This window comes from Salpingoeca rosetta, assembly GCF_000188695.1.
Source record: "Salpingoeca rosetta unplaced genomic scaffold supercont1.25, whole genome shotgun sequence".
Classification (NCBI taxonomy): domain Eukaryota; class Choanoflagellata; order Craspedida; family Salpingoecidae; genus Salpingoeca; species Salpingoeca rosetta.
In genome coordinates this window covers 36,200-52,475 of record NW_004754909.1, presented here as the reverse complement: position 1 = coordinate 52,475, position 16,276 = coordinate 36,200, and the positions used below count along the sequence as shown (strand labels likewise).

The window sequence follows — 16,276 nt, the reverse complement described above, 5'->3', positions numbered from 1 at the left end:
TCCCCCTTCTCCGAGCAGATTAGATAAAATAAAAAAAAAAAATAGTTTTTTCTTCATTGTGTTTACTTGTCTAGGGGTGCGCGTTATTGAAGTGTAGGAGGAGGTATAAGTTCACGCGGATGCGAATATAAATAAAGTACAAAATAACACTCACTTTTCTTGCGCACTTTTTAAGATGTTTGACACACGCTCACACACACACACACGCACACTCACACACACACACACACACACACACACACACACACACACACACACACACACACACACACACACACACACACACACACACACACACACAGAGTCGTTGGCCAATCTGAACATTGCTGAAGAGGAAGAGGTTGAGGTAAGTGCATGAAAGTTGTTATGGCCCAGCACGTGTCGGTGTGCATTATTGCGTTCGTGTGTGGTAAAACGTAGGTCTCGTGTCGCTTTCAAGGGACTGACATGCACGTCCGTCTCGCCTGTAGGACACAACGGAGGCGGTGGTGAAGGAGCCCAAGCCCTTTGGGTTTGGGGACGAGCCCCCGCCCATGTCGGTGCAAACCCTCGACATGCTCAAGCTCACGGCCCTCTACGTCGCAAAGAACGGCAACCAGTTCCTCCAGGAGCTCATGCAGGTGCGTGGTTATGCGTGCGTGTGTGTGTGTGTGTGTGTGCAGATGCATATGCGTGTGCGGGTGTGTGCGTGTGTTTGTGTGCGTGTGTGCGTGTGTGTTTGTGTGTTTGTGTGTTTGTGTTTGTGTTTGTGTGCGTGTTTGTCCATGCCACGATGGCACACGAATGCCACAATGGCATGCACGCATGCCCACAGCCGTCATATTCCTCATCTGTCAAACACTCATCTCTGTTCCACCACGTGCACGCAATGCAATACACAACACCAGCGGGAGGCACGCAACTACCAGTTTGACTTTTTGCGGCCAAACCACTCCCTCTACAACTACTTCACCAAGCTCACCGACCAGTACAGACAGGTGCGTGCGCGTGTGCTTGCATGTGTTGTGTGTTTGATGTATACGACGCAGTGGGGGTGATTGTGTGTGTGTGTGTGTATGTGTGTTGTGTGTGTATCCAAGCAATGTGTGAGCCATCTCTTCCATTTGCCTTTTCGCTTGTTGCAATGCGTTACCCGTTGTCCGTCTCCCCTGTCCTCCACCCACCACCTTCATTGCAACCGCACAATTCACGCGCAACACGCACACAATGTCGCGCCTGCTGCTGTCGACAGGTGCTGATGCCGAAACGTGAGATGCTGTCGTCGCTCGCGGACTATGCCAACGGGTTCAGCGCGCCCCTCAAGCGCATGCAGCACGTGGCCGCCTGGGGCAAGAAGCTTGCACAGGAGCAACAGCAGCGCGCAGACGAGGAGGAGGCAGAGCGAAGTGCGTCATGCTGTTGCTGATGGTGGACGGTGGTGGTGGACGTGATGGGCGTCTAGCGTGGTTGCAGCGTTGTTTGTGTTGGCATTCCACCTGATGTGCTCCCGGCTTGTTTCACAGCACTCACGTTGTATTTTGCACATGGGTTTGCACATGTGTGTGTGTGTGTGCAGTTGCGCGGGCGCAGATTGACTGGCATGACTTTGTCGTTGTTGCCACCATTGAGTTTGGGCCTCAAGACTCTGGTATGCACGAACATGCACTCGTTCATCTGTCGACTTGGGTTGTGTACTGTCCATCGTCCGTCTACATTGACCACGGACTGCCACAACCACATCATCATCATGGCCTCATGTTGCCTGATCGTGCCTCTCACCCTCCCCCCCCCCTCTGCGCGCCCTTCAGACCTCCCGCCGCCCGTGGATCCCGAGGAGCTTGGCGTGCGGGTGATTGAGATGGAGCAGGCCGAGCAGCAGCTGAAGGAGAAGTTGGAGCAGCAGCCGCGCGCACGCACCGCCCCGCAGCAGGAGGACGCGAAGGAGCACAAGGAGGAGAAGGTACGGGGTATTGGTGATGGACACGCTGGCGGTGCTGGGGTCGCGTGTAGGTGTGTAGATGTGTGTGGATGTGCGTGTGTGTGTGGATGTGTGGATGTGTGGATTTGTGGATGTATGGATTTGTGGATGTGTGTGTGTGTGTGGGCGTGTGGATGTGTGTGTGTGTGTAGTTGTGTGCTCTTAACCGGCCAAGCGTTCTTCCTTTCCCATCTCCGTGTTTCACCAATGCACCCTCCTTCTGCCCCCCCCCTTCAGGCGATGGATGTTGGTGGTGAGGGTGGCGAGGAAGTTGCCATGGAGGTTGAGGAGGAGACAGCGGCGGCAGAGGAGCCAGCAGCACCTCCGCCAACCACGACAACCGCCGCCGCCGCCGCGGCTGGCGGTGGTGACGAGATCAAGATCAGGTTTGTGCGTACGTGCGTGTGCATGCGTGTGTGCGTGTGTGTGTGCGTGCGTGTTTGCATGCATGCGTGCGTGCGTGCATGCGTGTGTGCGTGTATGTGTGTGTGTACATGCGTGTGTGCGGGCGTGCGTGTTTGTGTATGTGTGTGCGCGTGTTTCTGTATGTGTGTGTATCTTATTGTGCCACGACGTTTGTTTCCTGCGTCTCGTTCTCCTCCTCACCACAACCACCACCATCACGACCACTCGTGCTGCCATTGCATGCATCAGGGAGTATGATCCAAAGAGCAAGACGCGGCCCGCGGCAGCAGCGGCCGCCGGCAAGGAGGAGATGCTTGTCTCTCCGCTCACCGGTCAGTTCCATACAAATCAACATCACCTCTTTGTTTGGTGGTCATCGTGTGTGTGTGTGTGTGTGTGTGCGTGTGTGTGTGTGTGCGTGCAGAGCCACGCCGCAAAAAGCTTGACCCTTCGTTGCAAGCGTTAATCATCGCCGTCTCGGATATGTCTTTACGTCGGGGGACTCTGGGTCATAATTTAGGTGTCGCTATCGTGCACATTTATTAAGTTGCGCACGGGCGGGCCCGGGGCGGCCCCCTCCCGTGGAAATCTCTAGAGATCCCTGGAAATCCATAGGAGGTTCAGCTTATGCCTATCATCTAGTAGCGTTAGGGTATGTTCCAGAAGGACTTGGGGATATGAGAGCCGTACAGGTGGCATGAGAGCGGAGGTTATCCATACCATTTCCAGATGTTAAGGAAATTATCCTACACGTACATGTGCATGTGTGTGTGTGTGTGCATGTGTGTGTGTGTGTGTGTGTGTGTGTGTGTGTGTGTGTGTGTGTGTGTGTGTGTGTGTAGTCTTGTGTGAATTAGAGTGACCCCCCTCCTTCTTTTCCCCCGACATGCACGGGTTGCTTTCCATTCGGCAGCCAGTTTGCTGCTGCTAACACGTTACGATGATCATGACCACCACCGCCATCGCGACTGTAGGCGAGCTCATTCCCGCGTCGAAGATGCAGGAGCACATGCGCATCAGTCTCCTCGATCCAAAGTGGCGCGAGGAGAAGGAGAGGTACGACGCTCGCATTCGTCCTCGTGATTGTACACGTTTCAAAGATGGTTCGCAGTACACCACTGCGCCACTGCACCACACAGCCTTCCTGTTGGCACAGATCACCGCTCCTCGTTGACCTGTGTGACGCGTGCTTGCCAACACACTCCCTCACACTCCAACACACTCCCTCGCATTCACTCACACTCCCCACGTGTGTGCTGTGCGCCCCTTGCAGGCAGGAGCGTGAGGCTGCGAAGCGGAAGGAGGATTGGATCCGCAGCGGGCAGCAGACGATGGACCATCTAAAGGACATTGCTGCCCGCCGTACAGATATCTTCGGCTCTGGTGACATCGAAACAGAGATTGGCGAGAAGGTACACATGCTACACGCGCGCAACACATTCGCATCCAGCGTGTTGTTGTTGGTTTCTGGCAGACCTGTGGATGCCGTAATGGGTGTGTGTCCTTTGCTTGTGCCTGTGTCTTTCCACTCTCTGTTTTGGCCTTCTTAGTCCCCCCTTGTGTGTGCTGGTGGTTGCATTTCCGGCCCTTGTGCACCCACCGTCTTCTTCGTTTGTTCGCTGACCCCACTTGTGTGGCGTACAGATTGGCGCGGAGGGAGCAGCAGAGACAGGCCCGCAGCAGAAGCCAGCGACCACCACAACCACCACCACCACAACCACCACGACCAAAGCAACAACGTACCGTACACCGTTTGCACACGTTGATGGCACATTATTGCATGTTGCAGCTGCTCATGTGCGCGCTTTGGCTGTCGCTCACAGACTCACTGCATGTGCCACTCCTGTCATTGCACACATCATTGTACAACCGTCTGTCTGTTGTGTCTGTTGTGTGTGTTGTGTGGTGGTGTGTTGTGTGATGGTGTGTGTGTGTGTGTGCGTGTGCGTGCGTGTGTTGTGCTGCTGTCTGTGCTGCCTTGCAGCAACACCAGGCCTGCGCCTCCGCCCATCTCAAAGCCGCCAGCATCCACTGCCCCGCCCGCAGCCAAGTGAGCCCGAGTAGTCGTCGTCGTTGGTTGCTTGAGTCGTTGTGGTTGTAGTTGTTGTGGTTGTCGGTGTTGTTGCTGGTGTTGTTGTGGTTGTGGTTGTGGTTGTAGTTGTAGTTGTCGTTTGCGGCATGTCATGTCGCGTGCTAGCAACGAAACGTTCCATGATCACTCTGACATGCCCAACCACCACCACCACCACCAGGCCTGCTGTCCCCGCCACGTCCGCTCCCTCGACCAGCACCGCTGCTGCGCCCCCGGCATCGCGGCGGCCACCGCCTCCGTCCACCACCGCTGCACCGCCGCCGCCGCGACCAGGGATGCCGCCAATGGGGGGTATGCCCCCTCGGCCGCGCATGCCCTTCCCCATGGGCCCGCCGCGTACCCGGCCCATGTACCCGCACCACCCGATGGGTCGCCCCGGGTTCCGCCCGCCCCCGCCGTTTGGGTTCCGCCCGCCCCCGCCAATGGGGCCAGGCATGCACAGGCCTCCCATGCAGCAGCAGCCGCAGCACCAGCTCGTGCAGCAGGCACAGCAGCTGGCAGCAGCCCAGGTGTGGCCAATGACCTTTCTGTGTGTATGTGTATGTGTGTGTATGTGTATGCGTGTGTGTGTGTGCGCGCGTGTGTGTGTTTTGCCCGTTTGGGTGATTCATTGAGCTCTTTCCATATCCTTGCACGCGCCTGCATATTGCTTCCGCGTACCTCATGCCTCGTGTGCTGTGCCTCATGTGTGGTGTGCAGGGTGGGCCGCCCACGAAGCGCAGCAAGACTGACGAGATGGTCAGCGCCCTCAAGCCCGAAGACCAGTTCCTCAAGGACCACTCGGTACACTTTCCTGTCATCCATACAATATGTTTTGAGTGTGTCGTGTGCGTGTGTTGTGTGTTGTGTGTGTGTTGTGTGTGTTGTGTGTGTGTTGTGTGTTGTGTGTTGTGTGTGTTGTGTGTGTTGTGTGTTGTGTGTGTCGTGCATGCGCTCTTGCAACTTCTGTGTTTGTTGTGCAAATGGTGCATGCCGAACACCTGGTCTCAGCCGCATGTCAGCTTGCGTTTCAGTTGCTGCTCACACACCATGTACTCCATGCCCACGTTGTGTTTTCATCCCCACCTGTGTGCGCAGGGCGATGTGACGGTGAATGCGACGGTTGGTGTGGATGACGAGGCCTTCAGCCTCACCTCCGGCACCCAAGTCCACGTCACCCTCCCTTACACCGCCAAGGTCCGTGTGTGTGTGTGTGTGTGTGTGTGTGTGTGTGTGTGTGTGTGTGTGTGTGTGTGTGTGTGTGTGTGTGTGTGTGTGTGTATGCTGATTGGCGTGGAGCCATGGCATTGCTCTGCGCTGTTTTTGTCTGCTTTAATTCTTTGCTTTCATCCAACATCACCATCTCACGTCCCACTGTTGCTGTCTGTTTTCTTGTTCTCTGGTTATGGTGCGTGTCTGCCAGGTGTCTGAGCTCAAAGCCAAGCTGCAAGGTTCGCTGAACCTTCCCGCCAACAAGCAGAAGCTGCTGCTGAATGGCGTTGCCCTGGCCAACTCCAAGACCCTCGCCTTTTACAACATCACCGCCGAGTCGAACGTGCGTGCGTGCGTGCGTGTGTTTGTGTGTGCGCGTGCGTGCGTGTGTGCGTGTGTGCGTATGCTTCCGCATGTTTGTTATTTTTGTGCGTTTGCATCACTTTGATCTTCCACCCTCACCCCCTCCCCACCCTACACATTCACACAGGTTGAGGTTGGGCTCAAGACGCGTGGTGGCAAGCGGTAAAGGCACAATTCTCAAGGGCTAGGCAACTCCCGAAACACACACACACACACACACACACACACACACACACACACACACACACACACACACACACACACACACACACACACACACACACACACACACACACACACACACACACACACACGCGCACACACACACATCAAGCACACATCAAGCAAGCACACCAAGCACCAAGCACCAAGCACCACAAACGACCCTCCTGGCAACGCGTGGTGTTGCTGATTGCGTCTGTTGTGTGTCGCAACGCGACCCCGCCAGCTGTCATGTTTGACAGGGCCAGTTGGACCTTGAACAATTTTGTTGGAGTTTGGCCACCCTAAATTTTCGGGATCTCGACGATTTGTTTAAATCTCCCGCAAGCTTTCGTCTTGCCGCGTTGGCGCTTGGTTGGACCGACTCAAAGTTAACGCCCCTTCCCTTCCTGCCTTCAGGCGAAAAAACAAACACGCACGCTCAGCAAGCCAGTGGAGTGCACGCACAACAAGCAAGCAAGTCAGCATCACGCCACGCTCCCTCTGCTTTTCATTTTCCCCTTGCTGTTTCCTTCCCTCTCGTGCACGCACCTCTCCTTTGTTGTCTCCCTCTCTTCCCCAAACAACAACAACCCACCTTCCAAGATGAACGCCCTTGACTTCCTCTCCCCTGGCTTCCAGCAGCCCCTCCTCGGTTGCTTCGGTAACCCCATGGAGTGCCTCTTCACCTGGTGCTGCGCCGGTGCCGTGCTTGCCAGCTCCCGCACACACGTCGATGGCCGCGAGTGCGGTATCCTCGACTGCTGCTGCACCGCATCCCCCTTCCACGTCCGCGCGGTACGTGCGTGCAATCCACACAAGCAAGCACAGCAGCCACAGCACAAACGGCTGCAGCTGGCTGGTGTGTGTGTGAGAGAGAGAGAGGTGTGAGAGAGAGAGAGAGAGAGAGAGAGAGAGAGAGAGAGAGAGAGAGAGAGAGAGAGAGAGAGAGAGAGCGGCGGCAACGGGTGTGCTGATCCTGAATGCGCGTGCATGTGTGGATGCGTGGATGTGTGGATGCGTGGATGTGTGGATGCATGATCAGCAACACGCATCAGCGAGAAAGCACGCCACCACAAGCAATCTCGTAGCGACGGAACACAAAGCCAACTCATGCTCGCTCACGCTGAGTTGTCATTGACGATTGTTCTCACCTCGCCTGCCCTTGTTTGCCCCACCACCATGCTGCTGCCACAACCCTTTTGTAGGCTGTGCGTGCCAAGAACGGCGTCGAGCCCAACAAGGTCATGGACTGCCTGGCCATCTGCCTGTGCCCTGCCTGCTCCATCTGGCAGGCCGCCAAGGAGGGTGGTGCCCCCATCATCCCCGAGAGTGAGTCTCCCGTGCCCTTCTTGCCTCGTTCTAGCTTGCCCTTGTTTCACCAGCGTGTGCATGCACTCTTTGTTGCTGCATTGCCGAGGATTTGTGTTGCGTTTTCCCTCGGATCACCGCAATGTCTCTCTCTCTCTCTCATTTGTCGTCGCATCACCACCACCACCAATCAACTGGCCGCTCACGTTGTTGTGCTTCCCTTGTCTCTACCACCGACTTGTTACCGTGCACACTTTACAGAGGCTGCCTTCACCCGCCTGTAAGCGGAAACACCAACCATCAACAACACCATCAACGACACCAACATCCTTTTTGTTTGCTGGTGATTCAGTGCGATGGAGGAGAGCTTAGTCGCCTCTCCCATCCCCTGTTTTGCCTCACCTCTTCCCTCTCTCCCCAACAATCAAGCAACAATACTTGTTCATGTCGTCCTTCTTGCGGGCAAGTGCTTTGGTTTCCTATCCCACACACCAACAACAATTCTTTGTCAATTCCTTTCTTGTCTCTTCATCATCTTGTTTTGCCTTCCCTGACTGCGTGTGCTGTTCATCCACGGGGAAGAGCTTTCTGGTGTTTACAGCAGAGAGTAAAAAAACGCCTTACAAGACCTCATCTTTGTTGCAAGGAAGAAGGAGTCGTTGTGGAAGACAACTTGGTGTGTGTGTGTTGTAGGTGAGGTGTGTTGTGTGTGTTGTGTTTGCACGCTTCGCAACGGGTGTGATGTGTGACATCATCTCGACCCAATGGTGTGTCAGAAGGAGGAGTGTAATGCGAATAGACCAAACACAGTTCGCAAGTCGCAAAGAAAACAAAAGATCAATCAACATGGGGAGGCGAAGGAAGCCAGGAACAGTGTGTGTGCGTGCGTGTGCGTGGCCCAGCCACAGCATGTACGCGAGCTTGCAGGGTAACAACATGTCATCACAACCCGACAGCCATAACAGAGCGTGATCTGCGAACAGGCAAGGCAGTGTTTCCAGGCCAGGGGCGATGAAGGAGAAGAGGACATCAAGTAGAAACAACACAGCACAGACGAGGCAGACAACATGGCACAAGACAAAACAGAACACGTGACGTGACATGACAAAGCGCAATGCTTCACAACACAACACAACACAGCACAACACAACACAACACAACACAACACAACACAACACAACACAATACAACACAACACAACGACACCACAACACTACACAACACAGGAAAGCACGTCACGATGGGTTGATGCGGGCCTGGCAGCGCTTGATGGCGGAGACGATGCTGGGGCTTGGCCGACCGCTGAGTGCCAGGAATCCGTCTGCCGCCTCCCTGTACAGCTCCAACGCCTCCTGGTGTCGGCCCATCACCTCCATTGTCACTGCGCGCGAGTGCACGGCCTCCAGGGTGATCTTGTCGTGTGCGCCCCACGCCGCATCGGCAATGTCCTGCGCCTCCTGCGCCGCCTTGAGCGCATCGTCAAACTTGCTCAGGTACCGCTGCGAGAGCGAGATGTTGAGCAGCGTCGTGCAGACCTTCTTCGGGTCCCGCTTCCCCGTCGTGCGGAACACGCCCAGCGCGCGCGTGTAGTAGTCCAGCGCCTCTGCATGCTTGTCCATGGCCGCGCACGTGTTGGCGAGGTTGCCCCACACCGCAGCCAGTCGCACGTCCTCAGAGTCCTCCGTCAGGTTGTGCATGTTGTAGACGACGAGCACACGCTCCAGGTCCTGCTTCGCCTCTGAGAACTCGTTCCTGTCGAGGTGAATGTTGCTGCGGAGGAGGAAGAGTGCGCTCACTTCCATGCGACACGGCTCAAAGGACGCATCGTGGCGCACGCTCGCCGGGTCCACGTAGCTGCGGGTGTACGCCTTGCACACGTCAAGCGCTTTCTTCGTCTGCTTGTTCTTGTACAGCACGCCAGCCACCTTCGCAGCCATGCTCAGCGTGTACGGGTGCGTCGCACCAAGCACGCGCTCCTGGTGTATGTGGCGTGGGGGGGGGGAGGGGTTGTTGTTGTTGGTGGTGGTGGTGGTGGAAGAGGCGACAGAAGAAGTAGCACATGTCTTAGCGAGTCAAAAGAACGGAAAGCATACACTAGCACACACATACACACTAGCACACACATACTAACACACACATACACACACTAGCACAGACAACACACACACACACACACACCTGGACTTTGAGGCTCTGGTTGAAGAGGTCGAGGGCGAGCTCCTTGTCGTCCATGCGATCAACAAATGAGGCGATGGCGGCCGACTGGTCCAGCACGCGCTTGAGCTTCTTCCCCTTGAGCTGTGGAATCGTCGCCATCAGCACCCGATATGCAGCCGTGCACGCGTCCTTCTTCTGCCGATCGCTGAGCGCGCCCCACATGCGCTTGATGTACGCCGACCCCGCCGTCTCCGACGACGCCACCAGGTGCAGCAGGAAGCGCGGCTCTCCCAGCGCCGCCGCCACTTGCTCTCGTGACGCGTGCTCCTGCAGCAGATGCGACAGCTCCAGCGACAGGTGTGTGGTCGTGCCACCCTCGCCGACGAGCTTGCCAAACGTGGCAATGAGCGTGTCCACGACCGTGCGCACGTGCGCGGCGCTGTAGCGAGCGCGGACAAGGGCGGCAAAGTGGGGACTGGTGAAGGCGTTGAAGTGGTGGATGGAGTGATACTGCACGAGTGGACTCAGGGCCTCACGCAGCAGCAGCCACTCGCGCATCGCAGAGGCGACTGGTTTTGGAAAAGGTGTGGAGGGAGGAACGGGGTGTAGATAGATAGAGGATGGGGGATGGGTGAGTTCATGGGTGAGTGCATGGGGTGACATGGAACTGCAAGGAGTTGAATGGCGTGCGTGCAGCAATGCGGCAAACGCAACCGAATTACGCTGCCGCAAACACACGAAACAGGTTGCAACACACACACACACACATACACACACACACACGCACACACACACACACGCACACACACACACACACACACACACACACACACACACACACACACACACGCACGTGCATCACATTCCAAACAAGCACAAGCCCGACCACCGCGCAATGGTGCGGACTGACCGCCGATGGAGCGGAGCATGGTGGCGAGTTCGACGTCGGTGCAGCCCTCCTGGCAGATGCACAGCGCAAGGACACACATGCGCACAACCTCGACAGAATGTCGCTTCTCCAGCACGTCGATAAACGCGCTCACAGCCAGCTCTGCACCGGGCACGGAGACGGGCGGGTCGTGCTCGTGTGTCCACGTGCACGCAATCATCCCCAGCATGGCCAGCAGCAGCGGGGTGACGTGTGACGCGGGCAGACAGCTCAGCAGGCCGGCCAGCTGCTGCTTGGAGACAGTGCGGCGACGGAGGCTGAGGTGGCTCTGCAGTGCGCTCTTGAACGCGTCCTTGGTTGGGAGGGCGAGCGGCCGGAACATGGCTTCGGGTATCTTCGTTCGCAGGGGCTTCACCTCCGCGTCGTTTGTGAGGACGATCATGCGAACGGACCCGGGCAGCACCGGGGGCAGCCACTGCAGCAGGGAGAGCGGGCGCCCTGCCGTTGTCTCCAGCGACGCCGGGTCAGCGTCCATGATGATGACGACGGGCAAGTATGGCGACGCAAGCCGCATGACACTCGACCACCGCCGCACGAGGTCGGCCTCCTCGGACGGCTGCTGCTTCATGTCGCCGTCATACACCATGCACAGGTGCCGGTTCAGGTCGTGCAGGAACGACTGCAGGTTGCTCGCCCGCGGGGTGAGACCTGCGAACCGCGGCATGATGACGCGCTCCGTGTGGCTCTTGGTCGGCAGGTCCGCAGCCAGCGCCGCCATCTGCACCGCTGCTGTTGTCCGGCCGCCGCCCAGTGGCGCGTGGATCACCAGCGGTGGTGCCGGCTTTTCCAGCAAGATGTACTGCTTGACGACGGGCTCTGGGTACAGCCGCGGCAGCTGCTGCGCTGACGGCGCCATGCTGGTGCTGAAGGCGAGGTGGTCCTGCATCTCCAGCACCAGCGCCGAGTCTGGCTCAGCGAGCGTGCCGAGCCGCCCGACAATTGCCTGCGCAAGGCACGCCACGTAGCTCTTGCACACGGCCAGGCAGTACTGTTCCGAGTCGTAGGTGGTGGCCTCCAGCCCAAACGGCATGTCGACAGGGCGCTCCCATGTCGCGGTCTGCAGCACGGGGGCAGCGGCGTGCATGGCGGTGTCGCTGTCGGCGAGGGCGGGGAAGGAGGACTGCTCCATGGTTGCGCGCACGTTGGTCATCTGCAGGTGCACGATGCACTCTGGCTTGAGCAGGCTGTTGGCCAGCGACACTTCCTGCTCCTCCAAGCACTTGAGTTGCGACGATATCAGTGATGCCTGCAGGCACTCCAGCACTTCCTGGCGCTCCTCTGTTTTGTGTTGGAGGAGGAGGGGGATGTATGAGAGGGTGTGTGAGTGAGAGTGAGTGAGTGAGTGAGTGAGTGAGTGAGTGTGTGTGTGTGGGGAGGGGGATGAGTGTAAATGAGAGAGTGAGTTGGGGGGAGGGGGATGAGTGTAAATGAGAGAGTGAGTGTGTGTGTGAGTGTGTGTGTGAGTGTGAGTGAGTGAGTGAGTGTGTGTGTGTGTGTGTGTGTGTGTGTGTGTGTGAGTGAGTGTGTGAGTGTGTGAGTGAGTGAGTGAGTGAGTGAGTGAGTGGGTGAGTGAGTGAGTGTGTGTGTGCGAGCAGCAGGTGATGTACCGTTGCTGAGAGGTGACGTGAGCCAGAGGGTGTGCGGTTCGCTGGAGGGGCAGTTGTTGTTTCGCTTGTAATACTTGTTCATCAGCTCTGGTGACGTAGGGGACGGCGAAGGTGGAAGGTGGTGAGTGATGAAGACCGCAAAGACAGACAGACAGACAGACAGACAGACACACGTGCGCACGCATTTACCTGTGTCGTCGATGCGGGACTGGTCCTTCTTGGTGAGGGAGGACGGGATCACGACGCTGCCCATTGCATCAGGGGCTGAGCTGAGCCGCACGAAGATCGGCAGGATCTCATCCGACGCCATTGACCGGATAAACTTGAGGTGCAGCGCCTCCATCTCCTCCGTCGTGATTGGCTGTTGGCCCAGACCCTCGTGCCTGTGCATGCGTGTGCGTGTGTATGTGTGTGGATGTGAGCGAGTGAGTGAGTGTGCGCGCGATGTGTTTGAGAGAGTGTGCGTGAGTGAGTGAGTGAGTGTACGCGCGATTTGTTTGAGAGAGAATGTGTGCGTGCGCGCGATTTGTTTGTGTGTTGATGTGAGTGAGTACAAGCAAAGATAACAAAGCGCGAGCGAGCGTTTGGCGTGGAAAGTCATGTGGGTAAACAGGGCACGGCACGGAGGCCCAACACAACATGCACTCACAGGTCGATGAGGTCGGCGGGCAGGTCAAACTGATTGAGAGACCATTCCCGAAGGAAGACGTGAGCATGCTCGCGGATCGTCTTCACTTCCAGCGCAGCACACTCCTCGGAGTAGCACAGGTACACGCACACGCGACGTGGCTGGTGGATATCCTCGGGGAGGGCGCGGCCGCGGATGACGCGACTCCTGCGCAGCGCGGCCTTTTGTGGATTCACCTCGGGCGAGGCCGGCGCATTCGGCAGCTTCATGGTCCGCAATGCCTTGATCAGGGAGCTCTCATCGTGCTCCTCCACTGCCATCATGAGCATTGTGACAGGCGATTTTTGAGGTCGGGAAGGGAAGGAGGGGGGGGGGGGGGTTGCGAGCAGTGTGCGATAGTACGTGTGTGTATATGTGTATGTGTGTATGCGTGTATGTGTGTGTGTGTGTGTGTATCGGAAGAAGTGTGTCGAATGAATGCTTCAGGCAGACACACACAAGGACACGCATAGGTTGTTGTGCTTACGTGCTGATGCGTGGTTTGCTGTGGCGCCGTTTGTGTCTTCATCGTCCTTCTTCGGAGCGCTGCTAGAAGGGGCCTTGGATGGCTTCGACGCAGCCTTTCCCATCCTCCTGATGAGCGAGCGAGCGAGTGTGAGCGAGCGCGTGTCCGTGCGTGCGTTGGTGGGTGGGTGTAAGGTTGTTGTGTTGTGCGCGTTGTTGTGTTTGTTTGTTTGGGTGTTGTTGTTGTTTCGTGTTTGCCTGTTTTGCACATCATCCAAGACGAAGAAGAAGAAGTGAGTGTGAGTGTGTGAGGAGCAGAGCAGAGACGTTGACACACACACACACACACACACACACACACACACACACACACACACACACACACACACACACACACAAACACACCACCACAGACACGCATACCCACACAGATGGCGCAGGTGAAGCACTTCAGCGTGTTCAATGACACGTTTGGGCTGAGGGAAGACAATGAGGAGGAGAAGATCATGTACTTCTTCCCGCCACAGGCCACCATCAACGAGCAGATGAAGAGCATAGGCTTGTCCATGGCCTTTATCAACTTTGCACGGTGCGGATGTGTGTGTGTGTGTGTGTGTGTGTGTGTGTGTGTGTGTGTGTGTGTGTGTGTGTGTGTGTGTGTGTGTGTGTGTGTGTGTGTGTGTGTGTGTGTGTGTGTGTGTGTGTGTGTGGTGTTTAAATGCGCACGCTTCACTTGTTTATACATGTGTGTGTGTGTCTGACTCCAATGACTGATGCAAACATGGGCATCGCATCATCATGTGATGGATCCCATGCAGTGGTCACCACATTAAGCTTTCCATCACCACTCCTCATTCATCCTACGCATGCGTGTTTGCAATCACAGACCCTTCAGCCCGGACAAGCCAGCTGAAGTCGTGCACACGAAGCAAACCCGTCTCGTGTTCCTCAGCCCCGAACCCCACTTCTGGCTGGCCATGGTGTGTGAAGATGTGTATGTGCGTGTGCGTGTGCATGTGTGTGTATGTGTGTGTATGTGGGTGTGTGTAAGTCCAACAACACTGCCGGAAAGTGCTCACCTCCTCATTTGTGCATACATTCCATCGCCTTCAACTCCAACAACACAGACGTTCCTGTTGCCATACCGGGAGGACACGTCGCAGGGCAAGCGCACACTGGAGTTTCTCGAAGACGACGTGCAAGTGAGTGAATGTGTGTGTGTGTGTGCGCGCGTGTGTGTGTGTGCGTGTGTGTGTGTGTGTGTGCGTGTGTGTGTGTGCGTGTGTGTGTTACCTTGAGCGTGAATACGTGTTTGTGTGCATCTTTCTGGACAGACAGACACACACACGCACACACGCACACGCTTCCCTTTGTGTTCCTCACGGTTGGATTGCTCACCATCACTGCAATGCGTCCCTGTTTCAGGACACGGCCCTGCAAATGCAACTGCAGCAGGCATACGACATGTTCAAGGTAAGGTTGCTGCGAGACCCTGTGGCGATTGAATGAAGGCGAAACAGAACACCACCACGACACCAACAACGACCGCATGCATAGAGCGTCGCACCTGCCACTCTTGTGTCCACATGGCCGAGCTCACAGCTCTCTCTGTGTGTGTGTGTGTGTGTGTGCGTGTGTGTGTGTGTACGTGTGTGTGTGTGTGCGTGTGCGTGTGTGTGTGCGTGTGTGTGTGTGTGTTTGTTGGCCTGCAGCTGTTCCACGGTCCGATGCAGGCGCTGCTTGACAGCCGCGACCGCCAGGGCCTCATGACCATCCTCGACACGTTTTTCACGGAGTACTTTGCAAACCTGCGGCTCAACGACCTGGGCGTCGTTGACGCTTTCCACGGTGCGGCGGATGCGATTTTAATTGTGTGTGTGTGTGTGTGTGTGTGTGTGTGTGTGTGTGTGTGTGTGTGTGTGTGTGTGTGTGTGTGTGTGTGTGTGTGTGTGTGTGTGTGTGTGTGTGTGTGTGTGTGTGTGCCCTTACCATGGCATGATTCGTCGACACCTTCGCCTCTGCCCTTTGACGCCACATTTTCACCACAGGAATGCAATTCCTTCCCCTCGACAAGCGCGCATATCTGCGATCACAGTCGTTCATCAACGCATTGGAGATTGCGTTCCCGTACGTGACCAGCATCCCTTGTACCACTGCCGTAGCAACCACCACCACACGCCGCCATCACCACACGCAGCCATCATCACACGCAGCCACCACCACTGTGTGATTCCCTCTCGGTATCTCTCCGTCCTGTTCCAACCTCATCATTGCACGTCATGCCATGCACATGACCATTCACATTCACCTCCCCTGCTGCACGTACACACCGCTCCCTTCAGTGCTGTGAAGCGAACGCTGCTGCTGTACAACCGCCATCTTGTCTGGTCCGGGCTCTCCCAACAAGACACCCGTCTCCTCTACTGGTACCTCGTCGGTAAGCAGTGGGCTGTGTCGTGCGTGGTGTGCATGTGTGTGTGCATGTGTAGTGTGGATATGTGTATGTGTGTGTGTTTATGTATATGTGTGTGCATGTGAATATGTGTATGTGTACGTGTGCATTTCTACTCCAACGTTGCCAGTGCCTTCCTAACTTCCCATTCCATTCCATCGTGCGTATCAGGTGGATTTCTTCGCCGCGCCGCAACATCGCCAACAGCGACCGTCACGTGAGCGCTTCTCAAAACTCAAGCACACACGTGTTCACTCACCACCATGTTTCACCTCACGTTCCTGATTCACATCGCTGTCCTCAACTCAATCCACCACCACCACGACCAGTGGCGGGACGCTGACGTGTCTGCTTGGACCGGAGGACTTCCACGATGACGATTCGCCCGTGCACGCGCCGGCCTGCCACGTCGCCATCAACGGGAACAGCGCAACCTACCGCCTCATCGTGTACCAGGTG

At 56.5% G+C, this 16,276-nt stretch overlaps 4 protein-coding genes across 4 annotated transcripts in view; 3 read left to right on the top strand and 1 right to left on the bottom strand.

Annotated features, from left to right (window-relative positions):
* PTSG_12784 (uncharacterized protein) overlaps nt 1-6,234 on the top strand; it is a gene marked incomplete at its 5' end in the record, with an annotated part of 6,465 nt that extends 231 nt beyond the window's left edge. Inside the window, 17 exons of the mRNA XM_004990062.1 lie at nt 303-346; nt 471-620; nt 888-977; nt 1,232-1,385; nt 1,556-1,627; nt 1,788-1,939; nt 2,195-2,343; nt 2,612-2,694; nt 3,337-3,418; nt 3,636-3,774; nt 4,007-4,101; nt 4,347-4,412; nt 4,615-4,963; nt 5,154-5,237; nt 5,532-5,630; nt 5,857-5,988; nt 6,136-6,234. Of these exons, the coding sequence (XP_004990119.1) occupies nt 303-346; nt 471-620; nt 888-977; nt 1,232-1,385; nt 1,556-1,627; nt 1,788-1,939; nt 2,195-2,343; nt 2,612-2,694; nt 3,337-3,418; nt 3,636-3,774; nt 4,007-4,101; nt 4,347-4,412; nt 4,615-4,963; nt 5,154-5,237; nt 5,532-5,630; nt 5,857-5,988; nt 6,136-6,174 (1,979 nt within the window). The 3' untranslated portion in view covers nt 6,175-6,234. The remainder of the gene's footprint in view (nt 1-302; nt 347-470; nt 621-887; nt 978-1,231; nt 1,386-1,555; nt 1,628-1,787; nt 1,940-2,194; nt 2,344-2,611; nt 2,695-3,336; nt 3,419-3,635; nt 3,775-4,006; nt 4,102-4,346; nt 4,413-4,614; nt 4,964-5,153; nt 5,238-5,531; nt 5,631-5,856; nt 5,989-6,135) is intronic.
* A 497-nt stretch (nt 6,235-6,731) lies between these two features.
* On the top strand, nt 6,732-8,153 carry PTSG_08733 (uncharacterized protein). The gene is made up of 3 exons (XM_004990061.1): nt 6,732-7,007; nt 7,418-7,541; nt 7,782-8,153. Exons 1-3 carry the CDS (start codon nt 6,816-6,818, stop codon nt 7,802-7,804), a joined length of 339 nt encoding a protein of 112 aa, XP_004990118.1. The 5' UTR covers nt 6,732-6,815; the 3' UTR covers nt 7,805-8,153.
* Nucleotides 8,154-8,681: 528 nt separating this feature from the next.
* On the bottom strand, nt 8,682-13,548 carry PTSG_08732 (uncharacterized protein). Its single transcript, XM_004990060.1, has 7 exons — nt 13,388-13,548; nt 12,883-13,174; nt 12,423-12,616; nt 12,234-12,320; nt 10,588-11,904; nt 9,699-10,246; nt 8,682-9,496 (listed from the first exon to the last, which is right to left on the bottom strand). Exons 1-7 carry the CDS (start codon nt 13,488-13,490, stop codon nt 8,756-8,758), a joined length of 3,282 nt encoding a protein of 1,093 aa, XP_004990117.1. The 5' UTR covers nt 13,491-13,548; the 3' UTR covers nt 8,682-8,755.
* A 75-nt stretch (nt 13,549-13,623) lies between these two features.
* Nucleotides 13,624-16,276, top strand: part of PTSG_08731 (uncharacterized protein) — a 4,589-nt gene continuing 1,936 nt past the window's right edge. Inside the window, exons 1-9 of the mRNA XM_004990059.1 lie at nt 13,624-13,954; nt 14,252-14,345; nt 14,493-14,567; nt 14,791-14,838; nt 15,078-15,213; nt 15,414-15,492; nt 15,708-15,802; nt 15,989-16,034; nt 16,147-16,273. Of these exons, the coding sequence (XP_004990116.1) occupies nt 13,797-13,954; nt 14,252-14,345; nt 14,493-14,567; nt 14,791-14,838; nt 15,078-15,213; nt 15,414-15,492; nt 15,708-15,802; nt 15,989-16,034; nt 16,147-16,273 (858 nt within the window). The 5' untranslated portion in view covers nt 13,624-13,796. The remainder of the gene's footprint in view (nt 13,955-14,251; nt 14,346-14,492; nt 14,568-14,790; nt 14,839-15,077; nt 15,214-15,413; nt 15,493-15,707; nt 15,803-15,988; nt 16,035-16,146; nt 16,274-16,276) is intronic.

Excerpts from the sequence above, each read along its gene's own strand:
- PTSG_08732 (XM_004990060.1), bottom strand. The coding sequence starts at position 13,490 with ATGGGAAAGGCTGCGTCGAAGCCATCCAAGGCCCCTTCTAGCAGCGCT. Across the intron at positions 12,617-12,882 it reads CCCGCCGACCTCATCGACCT|GCACGAGGGTCTGGGCCAAC; the intron begins GTGAGTGCATGT and ends ACGCATGCACAG. Across the intron at positions 12,321-12,422 it reads GTCCCGCATCGACGACACAG|AGCTGATGAACAAGTATTAC; the intron begins GTAAATGCGTGC and ends CTACGTCACCAG.
- PTSG_08733 (XM_004990061.1), top strand. The coding sequence starts at position 6,816 with ATGAACGCCCTTGACTTCCTCTCCCCTGGCTTCCAGCAGCCCCTCCTC. Across the intron at positions 7,008-7,417 it reads CCCCCTTCCACGTCCGCGCG|GCTGTGCGTGCCAAGAACGG; the intron begins GTACGTGCGTGC and ends ACCCTTTTGTAG. Across the intron at positions 7,542-7,781 it reads TGCCCCCATCATCCCCGAGA|AGGCTGCCTTCACCCGCCTG; the intron begins GTGAGTCTCCCG and ends CACACTTTACAG.